Raw genomic sequence first — 23,490 nt, 5'->3', positions numbered from 1 at the left:
ACATTGATCGATCAGTATTATGCTAAGACCCTTTTAAAACTTGGGAACGTTATGCTCTTTGACACTAAATAGGTGTCTCAAGAGGGGTTGTCAGAAAGATTTTAAGCCATTTCAGGAAGGCACAGGGAAGAAGAAAAAAAAAACATTAAACATCGTAATCATTTCTTTAAAAACGCCCTCAATGGCATCTGGGAGACAGGCTGGCATGAATGTAGGAAATGGCCTAAAATAAAAATGCTGTAAAATTGGTGAGAGCCATCGAGTGATGTGCTGGAAGCACAGCCACAGAGGTACAGGGCGCTGCTTTTTAAACCTGCATGACACAGAAATGCTGGGTTTGCACACTCTTGGCTGGTAGTCCACCCTCCTCCAGACCTGTTGCTCCGTGGAAAATCATGGATCTGGTGGCTGAGGAGGCTGACTATTGATATCACAAACTCTGTGCAAACTGTGTGTGGAGTAAATTACAGCTGGGCTGAAACCACCACCCGTAAACCAGGAGCAGAAAAGCCCAGCAGCAATTCCTCAGGGTGGAGGTGCTCCAGCTGCTCTGATTTATGGATTGGCATGGATGCCAACCTAGAATGACAGTTTTGGGGTGGCTGGATCCTTTCCTGGATCCCCTGGGGTTGTTGCTCAGCTCACAGCAATCCCACGGGCTCCCAGCAGAGCTCAGGGTCAGAGGGGAGCAGCTCCAGTTGGAGATGATGAACATGGTAAAAAGCTGGGCTGTAAGGAGGGCAGGGACAGCCCCTGGCAGGTTGTGAATTTGGAAACAGCATCTTCCTGATGCAACTCAGGGTTTGGTGGGATTTACAGAGGAGCAGCCTCTGCCCACAGAATCTCCAGGTCTCACACCCTGCTCCAAAAAAGGGAATTATTGTGTCCTGTTGTTCAGTCAACTCCATGTTTGGCAGTTTTGGGGGGTTGTCTCTTAATCCTTCGTTCCCAAACCAGGGGAAATCGTGTCTCTGAGCCTCAGACAGCCCAACTTTCTGGCTCTGCAGCGACAGTGCAAGGCACAATCTGCTCCCAAGGACATGGAGCACAGGGACGAGGATTTGGATCACAAACACATTTCGGGGGGACAGACTGCTGCACCAACAGTGGGATTTTTAGAAAAGACCAAACTGAGCAAAATAATTACAGACTTTTAACAAAGACTAAACGGACTTCTTACAGCAGAGGATGATTTTTCCTCACTGAAATCCTTGCAGGAAGTGCACTCTGCACTCCATAAGCAATATACTGTAGGGACAGCCCAAGTCTAGACAATTTATTATTCACAACCACCACTTGGGAAATGCTGTTGCCATTAAGTTTTCAGGTCTTAATAACCAAACCAACCAGGGGGACTATTTGTTTCTCTCACCCCGCAGCAGCACAGAGGCAGGGGAGTGGAAGATTTGTGATCCCTGTGCAAGGGGACGGGGAGGTTTGGGAGCAGGGAGGTGGGCAGGGTGCCTGGTTCACCATTCCCAATTGATGGAGAGAGCCCGCAGCTCCCGGGATTTCCCATTCACGCTGTTAAATGACAAAAGAAGTGTGCCTGGGAGGGTCCCTGGCCTGCGGCACCATCTGCACATCCTTCAAGGATCAGGCTTTAATCGCTGGGAGCTGCTTTAGCCCTTTGGAGGCTGGAGCATTGTGCTGCGGACAGCGTGGCGTTATTTCAAAGCGCTCATTTCATATTTCCAGGGCTGAAAATTGGGGCAGAGCTTCCCTCCCCTCTCCCCGTGGCCAGCATCCTCCTTCCTTCCCCCGCGGTGCTGGCAGGACCTGCTGTCCCTTCATCCCACTCCATCCCGGGGGGATCCACAAAATCCCGAGCTTCACTTCCCTCTGCAGGGATGGATTCAACTTTTTTTTTACTTAAAAAAAGCTAAATTTCTCACCCATGTGACATACTCTCTACAATCTCTCCAATCTATTTCACACTTTTGTGGTTTCTAGTTTACCTTGGGACTTTGGAAATTTTCTCCATGAATGAGGGTCAAAATCAGAGCTGCCCAGGGGTCAGGACACCCCAGAGCAGAGAAATATTCCTGGTGCCCTGGGTTTCCACAGCCGGGGAAATCAGAGGTTTCCTGTCTGATTTTGAAAAGCAGACACAAGAAATAAGCAGGATTTTCATCAGTGTTGTAGTTGCAAGGAACAGGTTCTCAAAAACTGCATGAGGCCTCCCATGCCTGACTGATAGATCCTGAACATGACTGGGTTTGTACTGGGTTGTGCTGGAAGAGGGCAGCAGACCTGAGCTGGCAGCCTAAAACAGCCTGGAAAAAAAAAAAAAAATATTGCTACAAGGCAGTTCCAATCCAGGATCCTGCCTGGTCCTTTCTCCTTCATTACAGAGGTGAGAAATCCCAAGACTGAGCAGAGTCACAGGAGGTCCTCACACCTGTGGTACATCCTGAAAATGGATAATATAGCAAAATAATAGTCAAGAATTGACTTTTCATTCCCTCTCAGTTGTCTGTAAACAGGAAATATATTTAAGTGGAGACTCAGGAACAGCGAGGCATTTACAAAGTGGCATGAAATTAAACAGGACATGTTTGGGAAAGACATCACAATCATGACATGTCACGGGCTGCCTTAGGAAAACCCAGATTACCCAAACAAAAGCAAGGAAGAGCTCTGGGTATAACTTACAGAGGAACTTTAAACAATACAGAGGAAAATATTTCAAGCTAACTGTTTGAAGGGCTCTTCCCTCGATTTTAGTCCCTCGTTGCTTGAAAATTATCTGGTACTGTATTCATCTAAGCACGGTTTAATGTCAATGAAAGGGTTTAGTCCCTCTAATTCTGCATCTTTCCTTTTTCAACCTCTCTTTGAGGCATTATCTCTTCCTGGGATCAGTCTTCTGTGCTTAATTCCAACCCAGCCTGGGAAAAGGCAGCACATTGAGATGTCGACGTCCCCAACATCAGGCAGAAGCTGGATGATAATGACGGCCAACGCTTTCCCACGTTCCAAACCCCATTGTTTCCCCACTCCCCAGCCCACCTGCTCCTTTGGGAGCGGGGTATTATCCGCAGGCAATTCACAGGCAATTTGCCATGCTGTAATGGATGCTTTCCCATTGTCCGGGCACGCATGGATTGGCTGGCGGCTGTGGGAAACTCCGACTCGCTCCGGACCCAGACCTTTGTAAGGCGGCCGCTGGGTATAAATAGGGCAAATCCCGGCTGCATTCCTCACCCCGAGCTGAGCAGCCCTTGGGATAACGCTGCCCATCCCCGGTGGGATAACGCTGCTCATCCCCGGTGGGATAACGCTGCTCATCCCCGGTGGGATAACGCTGCTCATCCCCGGTGGGATAACGCTGCTCATCCCTGGTGGGATAACGCTGCTCATCCCCGGTGGGATAACGCTGCCCATCCCTGGTGGGATAACGCTGCTCATCCCTGGTGGGATAACGCTGCCCATCCCGGGTGGGATAACGCTGCCCATCCCGGGTGGGATAACGCTGCTCATCCCTGGTGGGATAACGCTGCCCATCCCTGGTGGGATAACGCTGCTCATCCCCGGTGGGATAACGCTGCTCATCCCTGGTGGGATAACGCTGCTCATCCCTGGTGGGATAACGCTGCTCATCCCCGGTGGGATAACGCTGCTCATCCCCGGCCATGAGGGAGCACAGAGTGAGTACCGAGGGCCGGGAAGGGCCGCGCCTATGGGGCGGGGAGAGCTGGGGAGGAGGGGAAGCATCGCTGCTCCTTTCCTCATCTTCTCTTCTCTGTTCCAGCTCGGGAAGGCCGGATGGGATTTACAGCAGCTGGAACTGTCTGCAGAAGGGATTTCAGAGGCACCAGCCCAGCTCCGAGCTGGGGAAAGGTGAAATCCTGTGAGCGAGCCGGGATGCGGGCGAGGTGAGCGCTGCCCATCACATCCCCCGTCCCTCTCGCTGCCTTTTCCTTCGGGAAAAGCTCCAGCCGGCGCTTCCCCGTGTAACACTTCTCTCCTTTCTGCCCTTTCAGCCCCTGGCAGGATGATCCCGCCTGGCAGTGCCCCGGAGCGGCTCCGCAATTCCCATCCCTCCCTTCCCGGCGGTCCCAGGTGGCACCGGGGGACTCTGCTCCTCCATCCTCAGCCTCCCCAAAACCACGCCAAAGCCTCGGCAGGCACTGGCACTCGAGCATCCCGTGATTTTGGGGCGTTTCCCGGATTCCAGAGGAGAACATGACTTGCCCTACAAGTAGGGAAGAATGTTTCCCCTTTGCAGGTCATTGCTCTGCTGGATCTCAGCTCCCCTTCTCTCAGGACAGCAGCGATCCCACGGCGTGGAGAGAAAGCTTTTCTGGGGGATTTTCAGCTGTCTGCTCCTGCTGGGAGGGGTCTCTGGGCTGTTCTCAACCTCTGCGAGGTTGTCCCTGCAGCTATAACCCCTGGGACGGTCAGAATTCCCAAAAGCCTTTTCCTTTGGGACCCCTCGGGGTCCCAGCGCATCCACACCTGGATTTGTCTCACATTTGGGAATCCGGCCTTCCCACGGTGCCACGAGGGGTTCTATAATATTTATAGTCTGTGCTGAGCACGCTCTGAGAATGGTTAAACCCTATCCCAAACAATGTAGAGGAAATTCCTCGGGATGTCTTGCTCACGAACCAGGGCTGTTTGTGAGGTTCAGGATGCGTGTGTGCCTTTTGTAAAGGCAGGAGCTCATTTTTGTGTCCTTATAGGACTGAAAGTTACAGCTGTGCTGTCCATTTATAAAAGAGATGTTTAGCAAAGTCTTTCATGAAAGGCAGATGTATAAATTGTATTTATTTTTGGTACCCTTTTGCCAGGGGAAAATGGGAATTTGTTACTGTCCTTGGAGGATGTTATGATGTGTTCTGTGCAAGCTGCACCAATGTATGACAGTTATCTTGAACATCAGAAGATGCAGAAACTTTTAAAGGCCAAAAATAAATAAAAATCTGCTTAATCAATCCAAAGTGAGTCTTTTCTTAAGTAGTTTTTACAGCTGGTTTCCCTGTGGTCAACTGACACGAGACAGATTCCAGTGAAAGCAGAGATATTCAGATTTGACACCAAATTCCCCAGTTCTGTGTCCATCGGGACCTCTGCAATGCTGTTTTCCATAGCTCAGGAATATGAGACTCCAGCTCTCTCAGTGTGAGGCAGAAATAACAGCAGGCCCGAGCAGCCACTTCTCTGGGAATTCAGAGCCAAGGAAGGTAACTGCAAGGCTAAAAAAAAAATCATGGAATGGTTTGGTTGGGAAGGACCTTAAATATCACCTAATTCCAACTCCTTGTGACAGGCAGGGACACCAAACACAGAAAATACTTTTGATTAAGAGATAAAGTTTTCCAAGGCACCTCACGGCACAATTCACATTCCTGGGGATGTGTCAGGTCACAAAACACTTGGAAACACGAGGGGGGGGGTTTAAATTCAGGGGTTTGGCTACAGGGGACACAGTGCGGCTCCTCCGTGGCTGTGTGAGTGTATCAGGGTCCAGGACACCCGTGAGCTACCGGGGATCCCCCCAGCTCCCCGCGGGGGTCTCTCTGCCCTCCCCGGGGGTCTTTCTGCCCGTTCTCCCCAATTCTTCCCGGGGGTCTCTCTGCTCCCCCCGGGGGTCTCTTTGCCCATTCCCCTCCATGTTTCACCGGGGGTTTCTGCCCTCCCCGGGGGTCTCTCTCTCCATCCCCCCGAAGTTCCTCCCCCAGGGTCTCATCCACCCCACCAGGGGTCTGTCCTTGTCCCCTCCCGAGGTTTCTGCCCCGGGGGTCTCTCCGTGTCCCCCCACGCTGCTCCCGAGGGTCTCTCCGCCCGTTCCCGCTCAGTTTTCCCCGGGGATCTCTCTGCCCTCCCCGGGGGTTTCTCTGCACGATCCTCTTCTCCGGGGTCTCACCGACCCCTCCCCGGGATGTCCCCCCGTTCCCTCGGGGGTCTCACCGACCCCTCCCCGGGATGTTCCCCCCGTTCTCCCCCATTCCTCCCCCGTTCCCCCCCGTCTCTCCGCCCCCCTCAGCCGCGGACTCCCTCAGGCCCCGCCCCCGGTGGGCGTGGCCTGCGCGCTCTCCCCGCCCGATTCCCCGCGCCTCCGCTCGTTCGCATGCAGATTTATGCGCATACATTTGCATGCCGATGAGGCCGGGGTGAGGGAGGGAGCGGGTCGCGTTCAAAATGGCGGAGCGGGGCGGGCGCGGCAGCGGTCACGGCAGCCTGGACAAGAGCATCACCCTCCCGCCCGACGAGATCTTCCGAAACCTGGAGAACGCCAAGCGCTTTGCCATAGACATCGGTAACCGGGCGGGGGCAGCCTGCGGGGAGGGGGCGGCGGTGGGGAACGGGCAGCGGCTCCGGCCCCGCTGAGGGGGCCCGCCGGGGCCGGGCGCGCGCGGGGCACGCTGGGAAGCGTAGTCCCCCGCGAAGCGCGGGCCAGCGCGGGTGGGCGCGCGCTCACTACAGCTCCCAGCGCCTTGCGCGGTACGGGGGGCGGCGCGGGGCACGACGGGAGTTGTAGTCCCGCCGCCGGGTGCCGGCGCGGTGCGGGCGAGGAGAGGCACTACATGTCCCGGCGGGCCGCGCGCGGGTAACGGGCCGCGGGGAGCCGGGCGGGGCGGCCCAGCCGGGGCTGCCCTTGGCGGCCAAGGGGGGACGGAGGAGAGCCCGGGGGGCTCGGCCAGACCGGCCGGGGGCGGCGGTGCTGGGCGGTATCGGCTGCACCCCTCAGAGCGCGCCGGGCCCTGCCTCAGTGCGCCAGGCCCCAGTGCGGAGCCCCTCGGCCGCCCCCCGCCCAGGCCGCGGCCCGCGGGATGCCGCGGGCGCTCCTCCGGCTCCCGGAACCGGCCTGGAATGAGCAAAAAGGGCCGGGCACGGCGGCTGTGGCACTGCCCGGGCAGGGCACGGCGGCTGCGGGGCTTGCCGTGTGCTGGGGTCTGTCACTGCTGCCTCAGTCCCCCCAGAAACACCCGCTGCCCTGTGCGTACGCCCCAGCAGCCGACATCACCGATTTTCCAGCCCCTGTCCAGGGTGACACACGCGTTCAGGGTGACACACACGTTCAGGGTGACACCCGGCAGGCTGACACATGTTCAGGGTGACACCTGCCCGCCACAGCCGGGAACTGTGCAGGGACAGGCTGAGCCTGTTCCCAGTTCCTCCCGTGCAGGGATCCTGTGGACACCCACCAAGCCACAAGTGCCACTTCACGCGTTTTCCTTCCCTTTCGCGGCCTCGAGATCAGCGGAACTTCTTAGGAGGAAAGCCAGGGAAAAGAAAAGAAAAGCAAGCTATTACTGCTGAGGAGAACACTGCTGTGTGTGCTGGACAGTGGGAAGAAAATCTGCACCATAATAGAAAATGTTGTGTCCCTTCAGCCCCTCAGGAGCTGCTGGTTGCACGCCTGTGAAAATAACAGCTGGAACTGGCCCTTTGTGTGGGTCAGCTCGGAATTAGAGTCCTGGGATTAGTTATAAAACCTAGTTACATGTCTCAGCTGCTGTTCTGAATGGATTTAAGTCTTTAAAAACTGGGAGAGGAAGGGGATAATGCACAAAGTGTGGCTCTGCATCCCGTGGGGCTGGTGGTGAATTCCTGCAGCACCTGTGCCATTGTCGGTGTAAAGAACATGACATTCCAAGCCAGCTTCAGTTTGGAGGTGTGGAGGGAAGCTTTCCCACAAAAAACTGTGCAAGCCCTCACTTTTTAGCAGAACAGACTGTGGGTTCTGTTTACCAGAATCTTCAAAGCACTGACTGGGACACTGAAATCAGATCCAAGGTCAGGGAAGCTGTATTGCTTTTGTTCCTGTGTCTGTCTGTGGTCACTCTACGTTGACCTCACTTAAATTTTCCTGGAGTAAACTGCCTGTTTTTTTCCTACATGTTGCAAATATTTTCCTAACAAAAATATTTGAGCACTGTGGAAGAGCTGACAGTATCTTTCACCTCTGCTGCTTCATGTTCTGGTTTTTATCAGGCAGCAGAGTGCAGTGGCACTGAATTTAGCCATTCTTTAGGATCTGACATTGCCAGGTCTTTATTTACTTTCAGGACTTTAATATTAACCCAATAGTGGATCACAGTTACCCTCAGACCTGGAGCACTGTGGTGGAAAACATTGAAGTTATTCAGTGTAACCCCAGAAATCCTGACTTTTGCAGGTCAGATGCAAAGACAGGGCAAGGAGTTGAATTTTGTTTCAAGGGGAGAGTTGGAAGTTTTATTGCCATGAGCAGACTGGAGGCCTGAAGGGGGTGATGAGGCTGCTCTGCTCAGACTTGCACATTGCTAACATCTCCAACTGCTGTGTGCTTGAGAAACATCACTCTGAGCATTCTTTACCCCAAAGCCAAGACCAGTCTTGCAAAGTAATTACTCACTTCAGAGGGTCATTTTCTAACCAGCCACGAGTTTGCAGACTTGTCCCTAAAAGCAGGGTGAGAATATTATTTAGGTGTTGCTGCTGAAACACTCTGTGCACATGATGGGCATTGCTCAGTGGTGGCAAACCAGCTGGGAAAATCCTGGTACAGATTTGGGGGGTTCCATAAAGTTTCCAGACAAGGTGAATAACAGCAGTACATGTACTGGCCTGGCTGATTGAGAATTTCCTCTGCTCATCCTCATCCCACATCAGTCAGGCACGAACTGAATTTATGGAGTTTTCCCTCCTGTGATGCTCTGGGGGTTAACCAGGCCAAGCAGCTCCTCAGCAAAGGTTCTTTCTGCATTTCCATTAATTTTCACTGAGGAAACCTGGAGAACCAAGAGCTGACCTAAACATAAGTTCTATTTGCTCCAAGGTGAGGCATTAATCATAACTTGTCATCTCTTTATGAACAGGTGGTTCATTAACCAAGTTGGCTTATTACTCAACTGTACAGCACAAAGTGGCAAGAGTGAGATCCTTTGATCATTCTGGAAAGGTGAGAATTCCATCAGGGATCAGCTGCCTGTGACTGACTCACAGGAGTGAAGCTCTGGACTGGGTAGAACAGAAATGGTATTCAAACCCATCTAATAACTTGTTCTACATAAAACTTTTTGGGAAGTGTTTGTATCGCCAGGTACTGTTTGAAATATATATTTTTCCAGACAGTGTGATACTTTTGTAAAAAAACCCTGCTCCCGTGCAGACATAAGTTTCCTCATGCAGAGGGATTTCCTGCACAGTCAGCTGCATGGGAGAATTGATTATCTTAGCTTAAGGAGAATTAAGACCTGTGAAACTCTATTCTTATTTGACATAGCTTGAGGAGTTATGTTTAATGACATTAACACAGTTTCAAGGGCAAGAAAAGCACAAGTGTTGATGCTCAGTAGTTCAGCATTTAACCTTGTTTCTGCAAGAATGTTTTCTAAGAAATCCTTCTCTCTTTTAAAGGACATAGACAATGAACCTTTGTATGAAATATCTGTTCAGGAGGAGATTACAGCTCGACTTCACTTCATTAAATTTGAAAACACTTACATTGAAACCTGCCTAGATTTCATCAAAGACCATCTTGTCAATACAGAGACAAAAGTCATCAAAGCCACAGGTGGTGGTGCATATAAATTCAAAGACCTTATTGAGAAGAAACTGGGGTTGAAGTAAGTGGAACTGCTTTTTCTTCTGTAAAGAATTAACTTCCACCTACTCCAAAAGCTTTTGTATTTTCCTGGGCATGCTCAGAGGTAATTCATGTGACAATCATTTATTGTACTGCTCCTACCTAAACTTCATGCAAAGGCTTGCAGGAGAACAGAGGGCAGCCCCAAAAATGTACTGTTTCAAGCACCATTATCAAACACCAAATACTAAAAACTTACACTGAAAGCTGCCTAGATGTCATCAAAGGCCATCTCATCAATCCAGAGACAAAAGCCATCAAAGCCACAGATGGTGGTGCCTATAAATTCACACTTTCTATGCTGTAAGTGTAGAAAAACATTAATTTGCCTCAATATTAAGCATCACTGGGGAGAGCTTCAAGGCACCTCTTGTGCTGTGATTTGTGTGGTAGATTCCTCAAGCCCTGAGGGCCTGTACTAATCTTTTACATTGTCCTTGCAAATTACTTATTTCTCCTGTGATAAGCTGGGCTCTGTTATCTCTTTATTTCACACCAGCCCCATTTAGTACCTTATTGGCTGTTACTAATGATCAATTGATCAAGATAAGGAGGCAGTTTCCCCTCTTATCTCATGTGGTGCACCTCGTTTTGGTTTTTATTTGGTTCTGACATACTCAGCTTTTCCCCAGCTCGAAACCAGAGCAGCTTCTCCACGGTGGAGCACACAAATAATTTTAGAGTATTTGAGATGAGTTTGTGCCTTGTTTATGTGTTTCCAAAGAGCCTCAGGATATTTCCTGTGAGAATTTCCATAAATCAGTAACAGTGCACACACAGAAGTTCACAGAAGTCAGTGTGTGTTAGCTGACTTATCAATCATCTTCTCTAAGTTTTGTATCCCTTTCCCAGACTCCACACTGGGGATATCCTGTTGAGAATCCTGCTACTCTTGTGGGAAGTCTCTTTTTCTGTTTGCTGATCCCAGCTGTAGGCTCCTCCCAGCCCCTTGAATCTGTCATGAACAAGTGCTGAAATGTCGAGGGGCCTTTTGTGCTTTATTAGGAGGCAGGGGAAGAGCAATAGACAATTATTCCATGTTGGGAAATTGTTTTCTGAGGTAAATTTCCAGCTAAGCTTCCTGACCTACATTGCAGGGGTGCACAGACCATGAAAGGAGCAGGGCAGGAAAAGAGCAGTGTAAACAAGCAAACAGGATTATTTTTAATGACAACATGATTAAAGTTACTGTGTAACAGAACTCCAGCCCGGAGTTCTGGCATGGGAGGGGAGCACCAGACCATGTGCAGAGGGAGGTTTCGTGTTTCCAGGGAGCTGGGCTTGTGCCACACAGTATGAAAATTCTGCAAAGTGCGTGCAAACTCCGGCTCCAAAAGCAAACTGCCTTATCAGGAGGGCTGGAACATTTATTTTAGGTTTTTTCCTCCCCCTCAGAGTTGATAAGGAAGATGTAATGACCTGCTTAATTAAGGGGTGCAATTTCGTGCTGAGGAACATCCCCCACGAGGTGTTTGCTTACCAGAAGGATTCAGACACAGAATTCCGGTTCCAGACAAACCACCCCAACATTTTCCCTTATTTGCTGGTGAACATTGGCTCAGGGGTCTCCATAGTGAAGGTGAGTGCTGGCCAAAATGCTTTGTTGGAGATTAGATAAAGGTGATCTGAAACCTCTCACTGGTTCAGATTTGTACTTGTTCTCTGGTAGTGCAAGGTTTAAAAAGAAAATTGTGCCCTTTTTTAAGCTTTGTTTCTATTAATTGCAGAGTTATGAATGCTTTTCTAGTCACTATTTTTTTTTAAATTACATTTAGTTTGGTGTTTAGAGAAATGATTACCTGATGAGGACAAAGGCTATCAGATCAAAGTGATTTTTGTTTGTTTTGTCACACTGTTGAAGAGACAAAGTTTAATGTCTACATTTAGCATTATTTGCCAAGATTTCCAAAGCTGCTTGTGGTGGATGTGCAATGTGCCCTTCTCATCTGCCACTTCCACAGTGGAAGGATTCCATCTCCACCGATTCCACTCTTACAAGATCCTGCAGACTGACATTTAAATCTGTGTTCAACATTACAAAAGGACTTTCTAAATAAATCCGCCTTGTTTGATTCACAGGTAGAAACAGAAGACAAATTTGAATGGATTGGGGGCAGCTCAATTGGAGGTGGAACTTTCTGGGGTCTTGGAGCTCTGCTCACCAAAACAAAGGTACCCAAGTGTCTCTTTTAAGGGGGATAGGATTAAATTAAATGCTGAGAGGAAGCCTGACAGGTTGGAATGTTAGGTAAGAAGGCTGAGTCCTGGACTTGTGTTCGTATTTTTGACACTTCTGATGCATAAAAGGAAGCTTTACATGGAAAAAGATACTGGTGGAATATAGGGAGAAGAATTAGAAGATGCTTATTGTGACCAAAAGCAATCCTGCTTGGGGCTCAAGGACAAGTGGTGGACAAGAGCCTCCTCAAAGTGACCTGGTAACATTTAATTCTCTTTTCAATTTAAAATGCCAGCCCAGTTCCTGCAATACTGTCTGCAGAAGAAAGCAGGGAGCACAGAATTGCTGCCAAATCTGGGAGCTGAGAGGAGAATTTTGCCTCATGGTCGGTTCCTTGATTGCCAACATGAGTTTAAATCCTGGGCTGATGAACAAGGCCTGACTTAGTCCTGCTCTGACATCATGCTGGGCTTCCCAAAGAGCCACGTGGCTTAAAGGAGTGTCCTAAATGTCAGCAGTGTAGGAAAAGCTAGAGTTACATATGCACCAGATAAGAAGATGTCCAAGTGGGGGCACAGCCTGGGCTGTGCTTTTTGTTTGATGCTCCTAAAGAAGAAATCTTAGAACATGACAGTGCCCGCTCCTAATTCTCTCTTGGTTTTGTAAAGAAATTTAAGATAACAGGGTTATAAATTAACTTTTGGGATAATGGAGCTCGCCTGCAAGTTTAATTTCAGGGACAGTAAAGGCACACTGAGACTTTTTTCTCACCCTTCTCTTTTATTGTGCTCTAGGAAGACAAAATTTTGTTTGCTTTTAGTTCCTGTGTTTTTGACTTCCAAGATAAGGGATGCCATGAGGCCTCTGACTGTTTCAGATGTGCTAACCCACCCTGGTTTTCAGGGGAAATTCAACAAGATATCTGCAGCTAAGAAAGAGGTTGATTGTGGTGTTCATCTTTAAAGGAACTGCACTGAAGATCTGTCTGTTTGATCATCCTTGTAATTAGAAATAGCCTGTCTTTGGCTGGCAGGGTTAATTCTAAGACTGGTTTTGGTCAGTAAAGATGCTGCAACCTCTGAGTCAGGTCAGCTGTAGTAACTGTGCTTCTCACCATCAGAAATTTGATGAATTGCTGCAGCTGGCCTCAAAGGGCCAGCACACCAACGTGGACATGCTGGTGAAGGACGTGTATGGAGGTGCCTACCAGACCCTGGGGCTCAGTGGGAATCTCATTGCCAGCAGCTTTGGCAAGTCCACCACAGCAGACAAAGGTACTGGGATAAAAAAGATCTACCCAAACATCTCCTCTGGCTCTTGGGGATCAATTTTATACTGATCTAACAAGTAGAGCTGAAAATAATCAGCAGCTTCTTTCATGATCTTGTGTTTTGCCTGCACAATATTGATCTAAACTATTGTGCAGTACTGCTTTGTAAGCAGACATTTAAAATTTCAGTTTGGGATTGCCTAAGCTAAGGGAAGATTTAAAAGTAGCTGTCTGGTTAGCCTGGGGTTAAGTCATTCCTGTGGGAAATGGATGTGGCTCTCTGGGCTCCAGAAAGGCCCTTTGGCAGTGATTTACTACAACTTGCAGTTTGTTTGCAGTATCTTAATGAAATACTTGCAGAGCATGTCAGGCCAAGAGGGATGGAGGAACCCTCACCTGTGGTTCCTAGAGAGAAGAAATGGCTCCTGCCATCCAGGAAGTGTTTTTTCAAGAAAAGTTTCACATAGGCTTGGTGGTTTTTTGTTTTTTTTCTTCCTGATATCTTTAAGCAAATCACACTCCTCCTTGTTAGAAGTACATTATATATGTGAGGTTTTTCTAGGGGTAACACTTTTCTTCTCCACACATAAGGAAAACTGCTCCAGCCCTGGATTTTTCTTTCCCCAACTGCAGGCTCAGTTAGAAAAGCACAGTCCACTGGAGCTTCCTCAGTTTGTGTGTAATTTGCTTTACTCTTCCTTGCCTTCCAGAGTTTTCCAAAGAAGATATGGCCAAAAGTTTGCTCCACATGATCAGCAATGACATTGGCCAGCTGGCCTGCCTCTATGCCAAACTGCACAACCTGGATAAAATCTATTTTGGGGGGTTTTTTATCCGGGGCCACCCCGTCACCATGCGCACAATCACCTACAGCATCAACTTCTTCTCCAAGGTAAGGAAAACACAGGGTTCCCTGCAGCAAAGTCACATTTTAGGTATTTTTTTAGGCTGTTAATAAATTAATTTGCACATGAAGTAAGCTTAGAATGCTGCTCCTTAGGTAGGTAAGGCAGGGATGAGTTGTGGGAGGGGTGAAATCAATGTGAAATGTCTGGGAGTTGTGTCTGGCCTTTTTTTCTCTCTCCCTACCTCCCTCTCTCTCTCTTTTTATTATTATTTTTTTGATTGACAGTCTGTCTTGTAGCTCCAAGTAATGAGTTTCCACTGTGTTCTTAGATAGTCACCATCATTATTCAATTCCTCTTGCTGATTTGCATCTTTCCACCCCCAGGCCATGCACTGTGGGGTTGTTCTGCTGAGACAGTTGGCATCAGTGGGGTTTTGTTACTAAAGAGAAAATCAAACCTCAAATCAATCAAGCTGAAGTTCTTTGCAGGTTTTGAAGCTGTGGAGAATATTGAAGATTTTTGACTAGGAAAAAAGGTCCAATCCACAAGCTTGTTAATGGTTATTACAGGTCGATTAGTCCTGCACTTTGGGAATTTTATAGAATAGGTTGCACCATTTTTTTCTCATATCAGTACTTCATGTAAGAGACTCCTGTGTGCTGCTTTTCCCCCTCTTTATTTCACCATTGTTGTCCCTTTCTGTAAAACTTGCTCAGTTCCAAGAAAGCTATTGCAAAACTGCAGCTTTAGGTTGTTGTAAGAGACACTTTGCCAGGGATTCAAATCCAAATTTCCCTGTGAGCTGGAGCTGCTGTTTCCCTGCAGCTCCCACAGTCAGTGCTGAATTCCTTGGAAAAGGCCATGTCTCATCCAGCCTGGGAAAGCTGAGGGGCCCTGCTGTGAGGATGGAGGGCTCTCCCCCCCTGCATTCCTGTATTTTGCATTAATAATCGAATTCTTTGGATGGGGGAATGCTTGCCTGTGGGTAATGCCCGGTGTCTGTGTGGAGTTGAAGAGCAGTGCAATAAAATAAAGACAATGAGCAGTGTCCCAAAGGCGTTGGCTGCAGTGGCACACACCCGCCTTGGCAATCACACCACCTTGCATTTCCAGCCTGTTGAAGCAAGAGGAGTTGAATATTCATGGAATGATGCAGTGGTGTTTTCCAGGCAAGGCCAGAGAGCACACACCACTGGTGCATGGGTGTTTTCCAGCTGTGTGATAACTGGGGAGTGATGTGTGTGAGCAGTTCCTGCCTGAGCTGTTCCAGAAGCACCATTAAAGTTGCTGAATGTGTGAGAATGTAGCACAAATGACTATTGCCGTCTTCTAGTTGTTTCTATTAAATTAAAGTGTGAAACTAGTGACAAAGAAGTGCCTGTTAGCCCTCAGGGACCATCCAATTGCAATGTTTCATATTGTGGCAGGGAGAGGTTCAGGCATTGTTCCTGAGACATGAAGGCTACCTGGGAGCCATTGGGGCATTTTTAAAAGGAGCTGAACAAGACAGTAAGTACAGCACTGCTCTGTTCTGTATATGCTGTGTTCTGAAATGTCAGTGTACTGTCCAAGTTTCTCTTAAGAGGCTGCATGTAAGCTGTTGCCTAAATCAATCCATTTGGCACTAATAAACACAGATGCTGGGCTTTGGTTTTATACATTCTGGCAGGGACATCTTAATTTCTCACTGGATTTGCTGCTCACCCTTGGGAAGGCAGCAGGACTGGCCTCTTCTCTGCACTTCTACAAAGAACAGTCACAGCTCTAAATCCAGCTGGACAAATGTGGGTTTGGAGGACATCCCCCTCTTTAAGAGGCCACTTCTGAATTCCTTTAATGTGCTGAGGAAGACCAGCATCTCCAAACTGTTTGTTTGAGAGTGAAAAGCCTCACAGAGGAGACCCTTCTGTCCAGATCCCTTGGATCCAGGGTGCTTTGGTGGAATTCTGCCTGTTTAGTTTTCCTTTTCCCTGTTGGTGTACTGGCAAGCCAGGCAGAACATTGGTTACAGTGGCACAACCACAGGCTGCTAATGGTACTTAGCTCAGTAAGTATCAAATTCACCTCCGAAAAATGGGTGTGGAATTATTTTCCTGCCTGTTTGTTAGAGATGGGCAAGGAACCAGCTACTGAGGAATTAAAGACATTGCTTCTGCAGCATGTACTGTACATCTGAGCTCATTAAACTTTTCTCAAATAAAGCAAATCTAGAAATAACTTTAGTGTTTCTCTGAAGCTTACATTGTGCTTTGAGAGTTCTGTAATATTATTTTGTTAATAATGGATCTAGAGTTAGAAATAAGAAATGCTCAATGATAGTGCTTTGGAGGCATGCTGATTAATGACAAGGAAATGGGGTTAAAATAATGATTTTAGAATTTAAATTTTCTCTTGTCTCACTCAGGTTGAAGCTCTTTGGAGCAGGTAATTCATTGAATGGTTGTAATATCTCTTTTGGGGGTTAGAGGGAAAAAATCTGTTTGCTTTTAAAGACAAGGGGAGCTGGCTTGTGTAGTGCAGCAGCTGCTCAGAGGGATGCTGGCTCTAGACTCACTCACAGGAGTATTCTCAGTTTTATTTTCAGATTATGTGTGTCTGTGTCTTTCTCTTTTCTAGATCCAAACCAGTACAGCTGGGGAGAGAATTATGCTGGGAGTTCTGGGCTAATGAGCACATCCCCTGATGTTTACCCCATGCAGAGGACACGGAGTGGTACAGTATGTGCTGTCTTTCCTAGAGCTGTGTGTGTTCTCTTAGCAGTGGTGACCTGGGCAGAGGTGATTATTCTCCAGCTGGTGGCTTCTTACCTCTGAGGCTCCTGCTTCCCAGAGGAGTGACCAGTCTGGTGCCTGGTGTGGTGTTGTCTTCTCGTGTCCTGTGTGCTGTTGGATGGACTGTTTCATAAAACAGACTGCCTGCTACTTTGTCTTGCTCTCCTTCACTAAAGTGGGGGGAATGTTTGTCTCTCACCCTTTCTCTGGAGCAGCTGGTTTTTGCTGCAGCTGAAATATCTTAGAATTTGGAATTTCATGTTCAACCATCTTGAAGCAGTGTTTATTTGCTTCCTATGAGAAGAAAAATACAAGATTGGACAGAAGAGCACAAGCCCAGTCATCTCTTAAAGTCACTGACAGTACAGCAGTTCTGATTCCACAGTGGATTATTTTCAGACTGGATAATTTCTGTCTATAGGGTGGGCATGGATAAAATAACCCACAGAGGGGGCTGGCTTATTTATAATGACGTATAATTGTATGCAAATCTATCAATCTTAACAGTGGCTGGACTTCTGCAGCCCTTGTGCTAATTTAATTAATGGTGAATTAATTTCTGAGTGAGTTCTAATCCATCTCTTTCCTTTCTCCCCTAGTTTGACATGCTGGAAATGGACAGATTGGAGAGACCACTTGTTAACCTGCCACTGCTGAAAGACCCCTCCACCTATATCCCAGACACTGTTGACCTCACAGATGATGCCATGGCCAGAAAATACTGGCTCACCTGCTTTGAGGAGGCACTGGATGGGGTAAGTGTCACACAACAGTTTTGTCTGAGTGACACAGGTACTTAGGAAACAAATCTTCTGTGGAGCAGCATGTTTGTCCTGTAAAATATTCCTGCTGGGTCACCCCTCTGGAAGTGCAGCCCCTCTTTCCCTGTAACCTGACATTGTCCCAGTCTCTTAAGGAAGGGCTTGGTCCCTCCAAAGGCAGAAATGTTCTTTTATGGTGCCTTTTTTTTTTTTTTTTTTAAGCTCCTGAAAGGTATTTTCAAAGCATTTTCTCTCTTTAGTGGCACTTGGACCTCTCTGTACAGAGCTGCAAGCAGGACAGTTACACAACCAAAGGCCAGAAACCCTTGGGTTGTTCCTCCTCTGGGAGCAATCCTGCTGCCTCACAGACACTTTTCCATAGGAAGAGCACAATTGGACCAGACACAAATTATTTTTATCTGCACTGGAGCCGATTCAGGCAGTTCACTGGAGTAAACAGAAAGAGAACACAAGGGGTCAATGTGCACCATTAAATTTCTGCCTGTTTCTCCTTTAGTGGATGCAGTGTTATTTTTTTCCCCACCTCTAAGTAGTTAGAACTTGTGTTTAATTTCTGACAGTACAGTCTGGAAAAGAAACTTTAAGTCTCTTGGGATGAAAAAAGACATTAAATTTGTTGTTTAGTGTTTGGAATGAAGGGAGGCTGGGAGGTGCTGTGTGGGAGGGAGCAGCCAGGCTGCAGGCACAGAACAGGGAGGCAGATGGAGGGGTTATTGCTCAGACTGAACTTCACATCAGTTACTAGGAGGAGGAGTTCATTTGGTTACTGCAGTGTTGCCTCTTTTCTCTGCCAGGTGGCAAAGCGAGCTGCAGCCAGCCAGCCAGACTCTGTGGATGCACAGGAGAGAGCTGAGAAATTCCGGCAGAAATACTGGAATAAGCTCCAGACACTCAGGCAGCAGCCCTTGTAAGTGGTTTTATTTTCCCTTTTGCATCACTTGCTGCTTCTGTTGAGCAGTGAAAACCCACCAAAGGCTAACCAGGTTGTGAAGCAGAGCAAACAAAGCCAAGTAGGCTGAAGACTCAGGCAAGTTTGTGTGCCAAACATCAGATCCTCTGCACAGAGATTTTGGGTTTCATGTCTTGGAGTTGAGGAGAGCAATTCTATCTTGGCAGAAAATTGGTTATTAAAAATCTGTACATGGTTATTAAAAATAGCAGCAAGTTAATTCTGAACATTCTTCCTCCCTGTATTTAAATAATCTTATTGTAGATTTAAGATTATAGAATCTACAACAAATAATCTTAATTATAGATTCCTATTGTAGTTCAGTAATCTTATTTAGAGCCAGGGTCTAGCACCTGTGACTTTCAGCTTCAGTGCTCATGTGAGGGGCTGTGACTTACAGAGGAAACAGAGGGAAAATAGCTTTTTTCTGTTTGAAGTAATGGATTTGTTTTTTCCCCCTTCTCCCTTTTTAAAGTGCGTATGGTACCTTAACAGTCAGAAGTCTCTTGGACACAAGGGAACACTGCTTGAACGAGTTCAGTTTTCCAGATCCCTATTCCAAGGTGAGCTCAAGACACTTTTCCAGTCCTCTGAAACTGTTCAAGTGATGGATGGCTCAGAGGGGAGAGATCAGGAACCAGTTCCTGCACTGGCTGTGAGCAGCTGGGGAAGGAGAAACAGCACTGGGGAATAGGACAGAAACCCCTTCCCCTGAGCAGCCTCCTGGTGAGGATAATGGTAACCAAAGATATCCCAGCTTCAGTTGCCTGACAGCCCTGAGAAGCCGTCTTGGTGCCAGCCCTGCTCCTGAGCTGTGTGTGGTGGCTGTCACCAGACACTGTCACCGGTGTCACTGCTCTAATTCACTCCTCTGAGGCTGCTTTTGTCACTGGTGAGATTCTCAGCACTGGCTTGGAGTGGACACAATGCACAACCTCCTGCTCTTAAAAACATTCATTGCCACTGTGCAGCTGTTTCCTCTCTGCGTTTTGTTCTGTGATATGAAATGTTTGGGGAGAGGAGATTTGAGTCATTATTTCTCAAAAATCAACTTTCTGTATGTCCATTCCTCACCACTTGTTTGTGTGACATATAAATAACAGCAGTGCTAGTGGCTGATCTAAGACTTTTCCTGACTGTTGACATATTTCTGCAAAATACAGAGAAAGTTCTCCCTGGATGCACTGTCATATGGTACCTTCACTCTGAGAAAGGACTAAAACACATGTGAGGTTGCTTTTACTTATGTTTGCTTCTTGTAATTCAGACAAGTTTACTGCCAAGACAAAATATTGGTACCCAGAATAATTTTACATTTTTAACGAGAGCTCCCCCTGTAACTGTGATATCACTGGAGACGGAGAAGAGAAAAAAACCTGAGAGCTGATGAGAATTTTGGATTATGCAAAGGAAAACCAACCAAACAAACAAAAAAACACCCTTCAGATTTTGTGGGACTGCTGGTGGTGGTTTCCTGGGGTTGATGCATCATGTTACTGCTACAAGGCTTTTGTATGTTCACTCTCCCATTTGCCATCTTGCCCAGGAGGCATTTCCCAATCTGCTCAAGATCTATTGCACCTCTAACTTGCTAAGAAAAGTAATTCTTGGGCTGTGGATCATATCCTGGCACTCATGACACTTCTTGGGAGAATCCAGGGAGGTTTTTCCTTGGTCCTAAGCACACTGACCAATAATTGGTTGGTCCATGAGAGGCCATGAACACAGAGGAGATGCTTGAACATGGCCTTGGGACTGAGACAGCCAAAGCTGGGTGAGAAATGTTGGTCTGTAAATGCAGTGTTTCCTGTCTGTCTTACAGGTAAAGCAGAAAGAAAATGGAATAGCCTTAAAGTGTTTCCAGAGTGTGATCGAGTCCCTGGATTCCCTGGGCTGGGAGGAGAGGCAGTTTGCACTGGTGAAAGGACTTCTGGCAGGGAATGTCTTTGACTGGGGAGCAAAGGCAGTCTCAGAGTAGGTGTTACATCCTTTAACAGCACGCTTTAAGCTACAGAATGTCCAGTTGTGGGGTTTTTCCTAAAACATGAAGTTCTTCAATCTCCCCATCAGCCTTTGTACAGCACTGTTACATCTTACAGCTGGTTTAAGTCAGTACATTCCATGGTGCTTTGCAGACCCAAAAATGTATTTTATGCCTGTAGCCTACTGCCTGCAAACATCTGTACATTGCTGAGGCTGTTTGCTTATAGCATCAGAACTCTGATGTAATGTCCTGATGAGCTTTTTGTTTTTAACATGATCACAAAATACATTTCCCAGTCCTGGGTCCCACAGACACCCCCAGTATAAGCAGTGCAGTAAAATTGCTGGGCACCAGCTAAAGAAATGTTTGAATTCCAGTGGTGTGAGATGGAGGTGTTGAACTGTGCCCTTTGTCTCTCTCCTGTCCCAGTGTTCTGGAGTCTGAGCCACAGTTTGGGTTTGAAGAAGCCAAGTCAAAGCTCCAAGGTAAGGGGAGATCCCTGCTGGTGGTTGGATGTTCATGAGGGAATGGAGTGGGAATGTTTGTGGGGGTTCTGCTACCCAGATGACAAAGAATCATTAGGGCTTGTTAGGGTTAATTAAAGGAATTAAACCTGCAGACTGTCCTTAAACACAGAGATGGTCACTCACTGTTGTGTCCCTGCCTGGGAACAGTGTCCTGGGGGGTCCACACCCAGCTCACACCACTCCAGAGCCTGAGTGTGAAAATCCACTTCAGGCCTACTCTTGTGGAGCCATTCCCATAGCAGAGAGCTCTCAGCCTACACACTGAACATTCTAAACTTCAGTGAGTGCAGCGTGAACCTCCTGCCTGTACCATGTGCAGAATGACTGCTGATAAGAGTTAGTGGCTGCTGATAAGAAATGCTGACACTGCTCTGTCTGTGCCACAGAACGTCCCTGGTTGGAAGATTCCTACAGCCAGTGGCTGGAGCGACTGAAGGTACGACCCTGGGTGGCCTTAAACCCACTAATTAACCACCTTAATCATCAAACACCTTGGTAATCATGGGGTTTGAACAGAATTCTGTTCAGACAGCCCAAAACAAATCTCTAAGTCACCATAAAGAAAGGAGTGAAGGAATTAGTTTAAAACTTGGTTACTTCCCAAGCTGTTTCCCTGAATTCCCACTGGAGCCCAGCTGCTCCAGAGCCTCCCCTCCTTATCAGGGCTCTTATTTCCATACACCCAGACCCCTGAAGTTAACAACCTGAGGCCAAATGTAGTGTTTGAGTAGTTCCTGCCCCTGAATAGCCAACCTAAAACTGGCATTAATGTAAGAGCTTGCTGGAAGTAATGAACTTACCAATTAGTAAAGCTTTTTTTTTTTTTTTTTTCCCATGTGATCTCTTTTACCATTTAATTAAGATTAATTAAAAAGCTTTTGTGTCTTTGTGTAAATCTCTCTGTTGAAAATGGCAGCCTAAAGGTTGGGGATGAGCAGGCTATGACAAATCATTACATGCTCCATCCTAAAACAAAGCACCAGCTAATCTTGTGTAACAGGGATAATTAGGGAGCAACAGGCACTGGCCTGTCAGTTTTTATTAAAAATTAAGCATTTTTCAGTTCTTCTGCTGGTATGAACTGGAGTGAACTAAGTTTCATAACACCAGGTTGAGAACAAATGAAGAGGTTAATGGAGAATAGGCACTATCTTTTCATTTTAGGATGTCACTGCCCCCACAGTCCATGCTGCCCTTTCCTGGCAGAAGGGAATCCTGTTCAGCCAGCACCAGGCTGGCTTAAAACACCCTCCAAGGTAGGTGCAGCTGGCACCAGCGCGTTCAGGATCACAGCCTGACTCTGGAGTTAGCAGGTGGAGGTTTTATTGCTGGAGGTTGAGAGCCCCGTCTCAAACACAGCACAGGAACTTGAGGGATGTTTTAAAACAGGAACTGTTTTAAAGCCCTGTGCAAAGACACCATCAGGGAGCCCCATTCCTCCTGTTTGTCACTGGTGTGTGCTGGGAGTTTGCTGCAATCCAGACCCAAAGGCTGAAATGTTTGAGGGAATAAAATGTGGGGGTTTGGAGGAGTAGCTGTGAATAACAAACTTCCCTGAGGTGAGTGGTGCTCCATCCTGAATGCATTGGTTTTCTCTTGCAGGAGGGTCCCCCTCATAAATGTGCCTTAATTTTCGCAGATAACAGTGGGATAGACATAATTTTAGGAGTCTTTCCTTTTGTCCGAGAGCTCCTTTCTAGAGGGACAGAGGTGAGTGGTTCTCCTTGCCAGTTCCTATGGAGTTTTGGTAACTGCTGGAGGGTGTCACTGCCCACCAGCAGGACACTTCTCTGCCAAACTGGGAATAATCCAAGCACCTGGAATGCCAGAGCCTGACTGTGTGACCTCTCCTGGCACCTTTCCCCAGGTGATTTTGGCCTGTAACTCTGGCCCTGCCCTCAACGACGTCACCTACAGCGAGTCCCTGATCGTGACTGAGCGCATCGCGGCCATGGACCCCGTGATCCAGTAAGCACAGCTCTGCCACTCCTCCCTGGGGACAGCAGGTCCTGGGCCCAGCCTGGCTTGGCATTTCACTGTTCATCTCTAACTGCAGCCTCAGCCCAAGGCAGAGCATTTGTTTTCATTGAAGTGAAGAATTTAGAAATTGGGTCTTTCTGGCACGCCCATATTTATATTTCTTGTTGTGTCTTCCCTGACAAGCACTCCAGCTGCTCTGCCAGGAATTTTCTATGTTAATAGAGAAAAATCCATGTATGTCACACACAGAGTGTCCCCAGGAGAGGATGTTCAAGGAAATACTGTGTTTCCTGGTGAAGTCCCTGCAGCAAAGGAAACCTTTGTAAAAGAGGGTTTGATATTCCTGCTTCTCTGGCTTATTCCCAGATGTGCAAGGCCCTGCTGAAGCAGCTGTTTAATGTTCTTGTCTTTTTAAACAGCTCTGCACTGAGGGATGAGAAGCTGCTGTTGGTTCAGACGGGCTCCAGTTCTCCGTGCCTGGATCTGAGGTACGTGGGCAGAGTGCCACTGTGTGGTTTGTGTCCCTCAGCTGCAGGATGGTCAAAGGTTTGCCTGTGGAGCATCCCAGCCACCCTTCCCACTGGGAATCAGGTCTGCACACCCATTAGGAGGTGCTTAGT

General features: G+C 47.7%; 1 protein-coding gene and 2 long non-coding RNA genes across 5 annotated transcripts in view; 2 read left to right on the top strand and 1 right to left on the bottom strand.

Annotated features, from left to right (window-relative positions):
• Positions 1-3,203: 3,203 nt before the first annotated feature.
• On the top strand, positions 3,204-4,946 carry LOC116809204 (uncharacterized). 2 transcript variants are annotated; one of them, XR_012051722.1, is made up of 3 exons: positions 3,204-3,650; positions 3,755-3,878; positions 3,987-4,946. It is a non-coding gene; the product is annotated as an uncharacterized lncRNA (long non-coding RNA). The 2 variants fall into 2 exon arrangements; XR_012051721.1 differs by having other exon boundaries at positions 3,204-3,878.
• On the bottom strand, positions 4,743-6,235 carry LOC115498050 (uncharacterized). The gene is made up of 2 exons (XR_003963587.4): positions 6,097-6,235; positions 4,743-5,201 (listed from the first exon to the last, which is right to left on the bottom strand). It is a non-coding gene; the product is annotated as an uncharacterized lncRNA (long non-coding RNA).
• Positions 6,132-23,490, top strand: part of PANK4 (pantothenate kinase 4 (inactive)) — an 18,291-nt gene continuing 932 nt past the window's right edge. The window contains exons 1-18 of one of the 2 annotated variants that reach the window (XM_012570400.5): positions 6,132-6,265; positions 8,811-8,893; positions 9,352-9,560; positions 10,976-11,159; positions 11,660-11,752; positions 12,880-13,033; positions 13,740-13,921; positions 15,305-15,386; positions 16,494-16,594; positions 17,248-17,403; positions 18,225-18,337; positions 18,855-18,942; positions 20,202-20,353; positions 20,793-20,848; positions 21,277-21,326; positions 22,493-22,600; positions 22,758-22,858; positions 23,290-23,358. In XM_012570400.5, coding sequence (XP_012425854.1) covers positions 6,148-6,265; positions 8,811-8,893; positions 9,352-9,560; positions 10,976-11,159; positions 11,660-11,752; positions 12,880-13,033; positions 13,740-13,921; positions 15,305-15,386; positions 16,494-16,594; positions 17,248-17,403; positions 18,225-18,337; positions 18,855-18,942; positions 20,202-20,353; positions 20,793-20,848; positions 21,277-21,326; positions 22,493-22,600; positions 22,758-22,858; positions 23,290-23,358 — 2,099 coding nt within the window. In that variant the 5' untranslated portion in view covers positions 6,132-6,147. 2 annotated transcript variants of the gene reach the window in all.

Source organism: Taeniopygia guttata, chromosome 21 (assembly GCF_048771995.1).
Source record: "Taeniopygia guttata chromosome 21, bTaeGut7.mat, whole genome shotgun sequence".
Classification (NCBI taxonomy): Eukaryota; Metazoa; Chordata; class Aves; order Passeriformes; family Estrildidae; genus Taeniopygia; species Taeniopygia guttata.
This window is presented reverse-complemented; position numbering and strand designations above follow the sequence as displayed.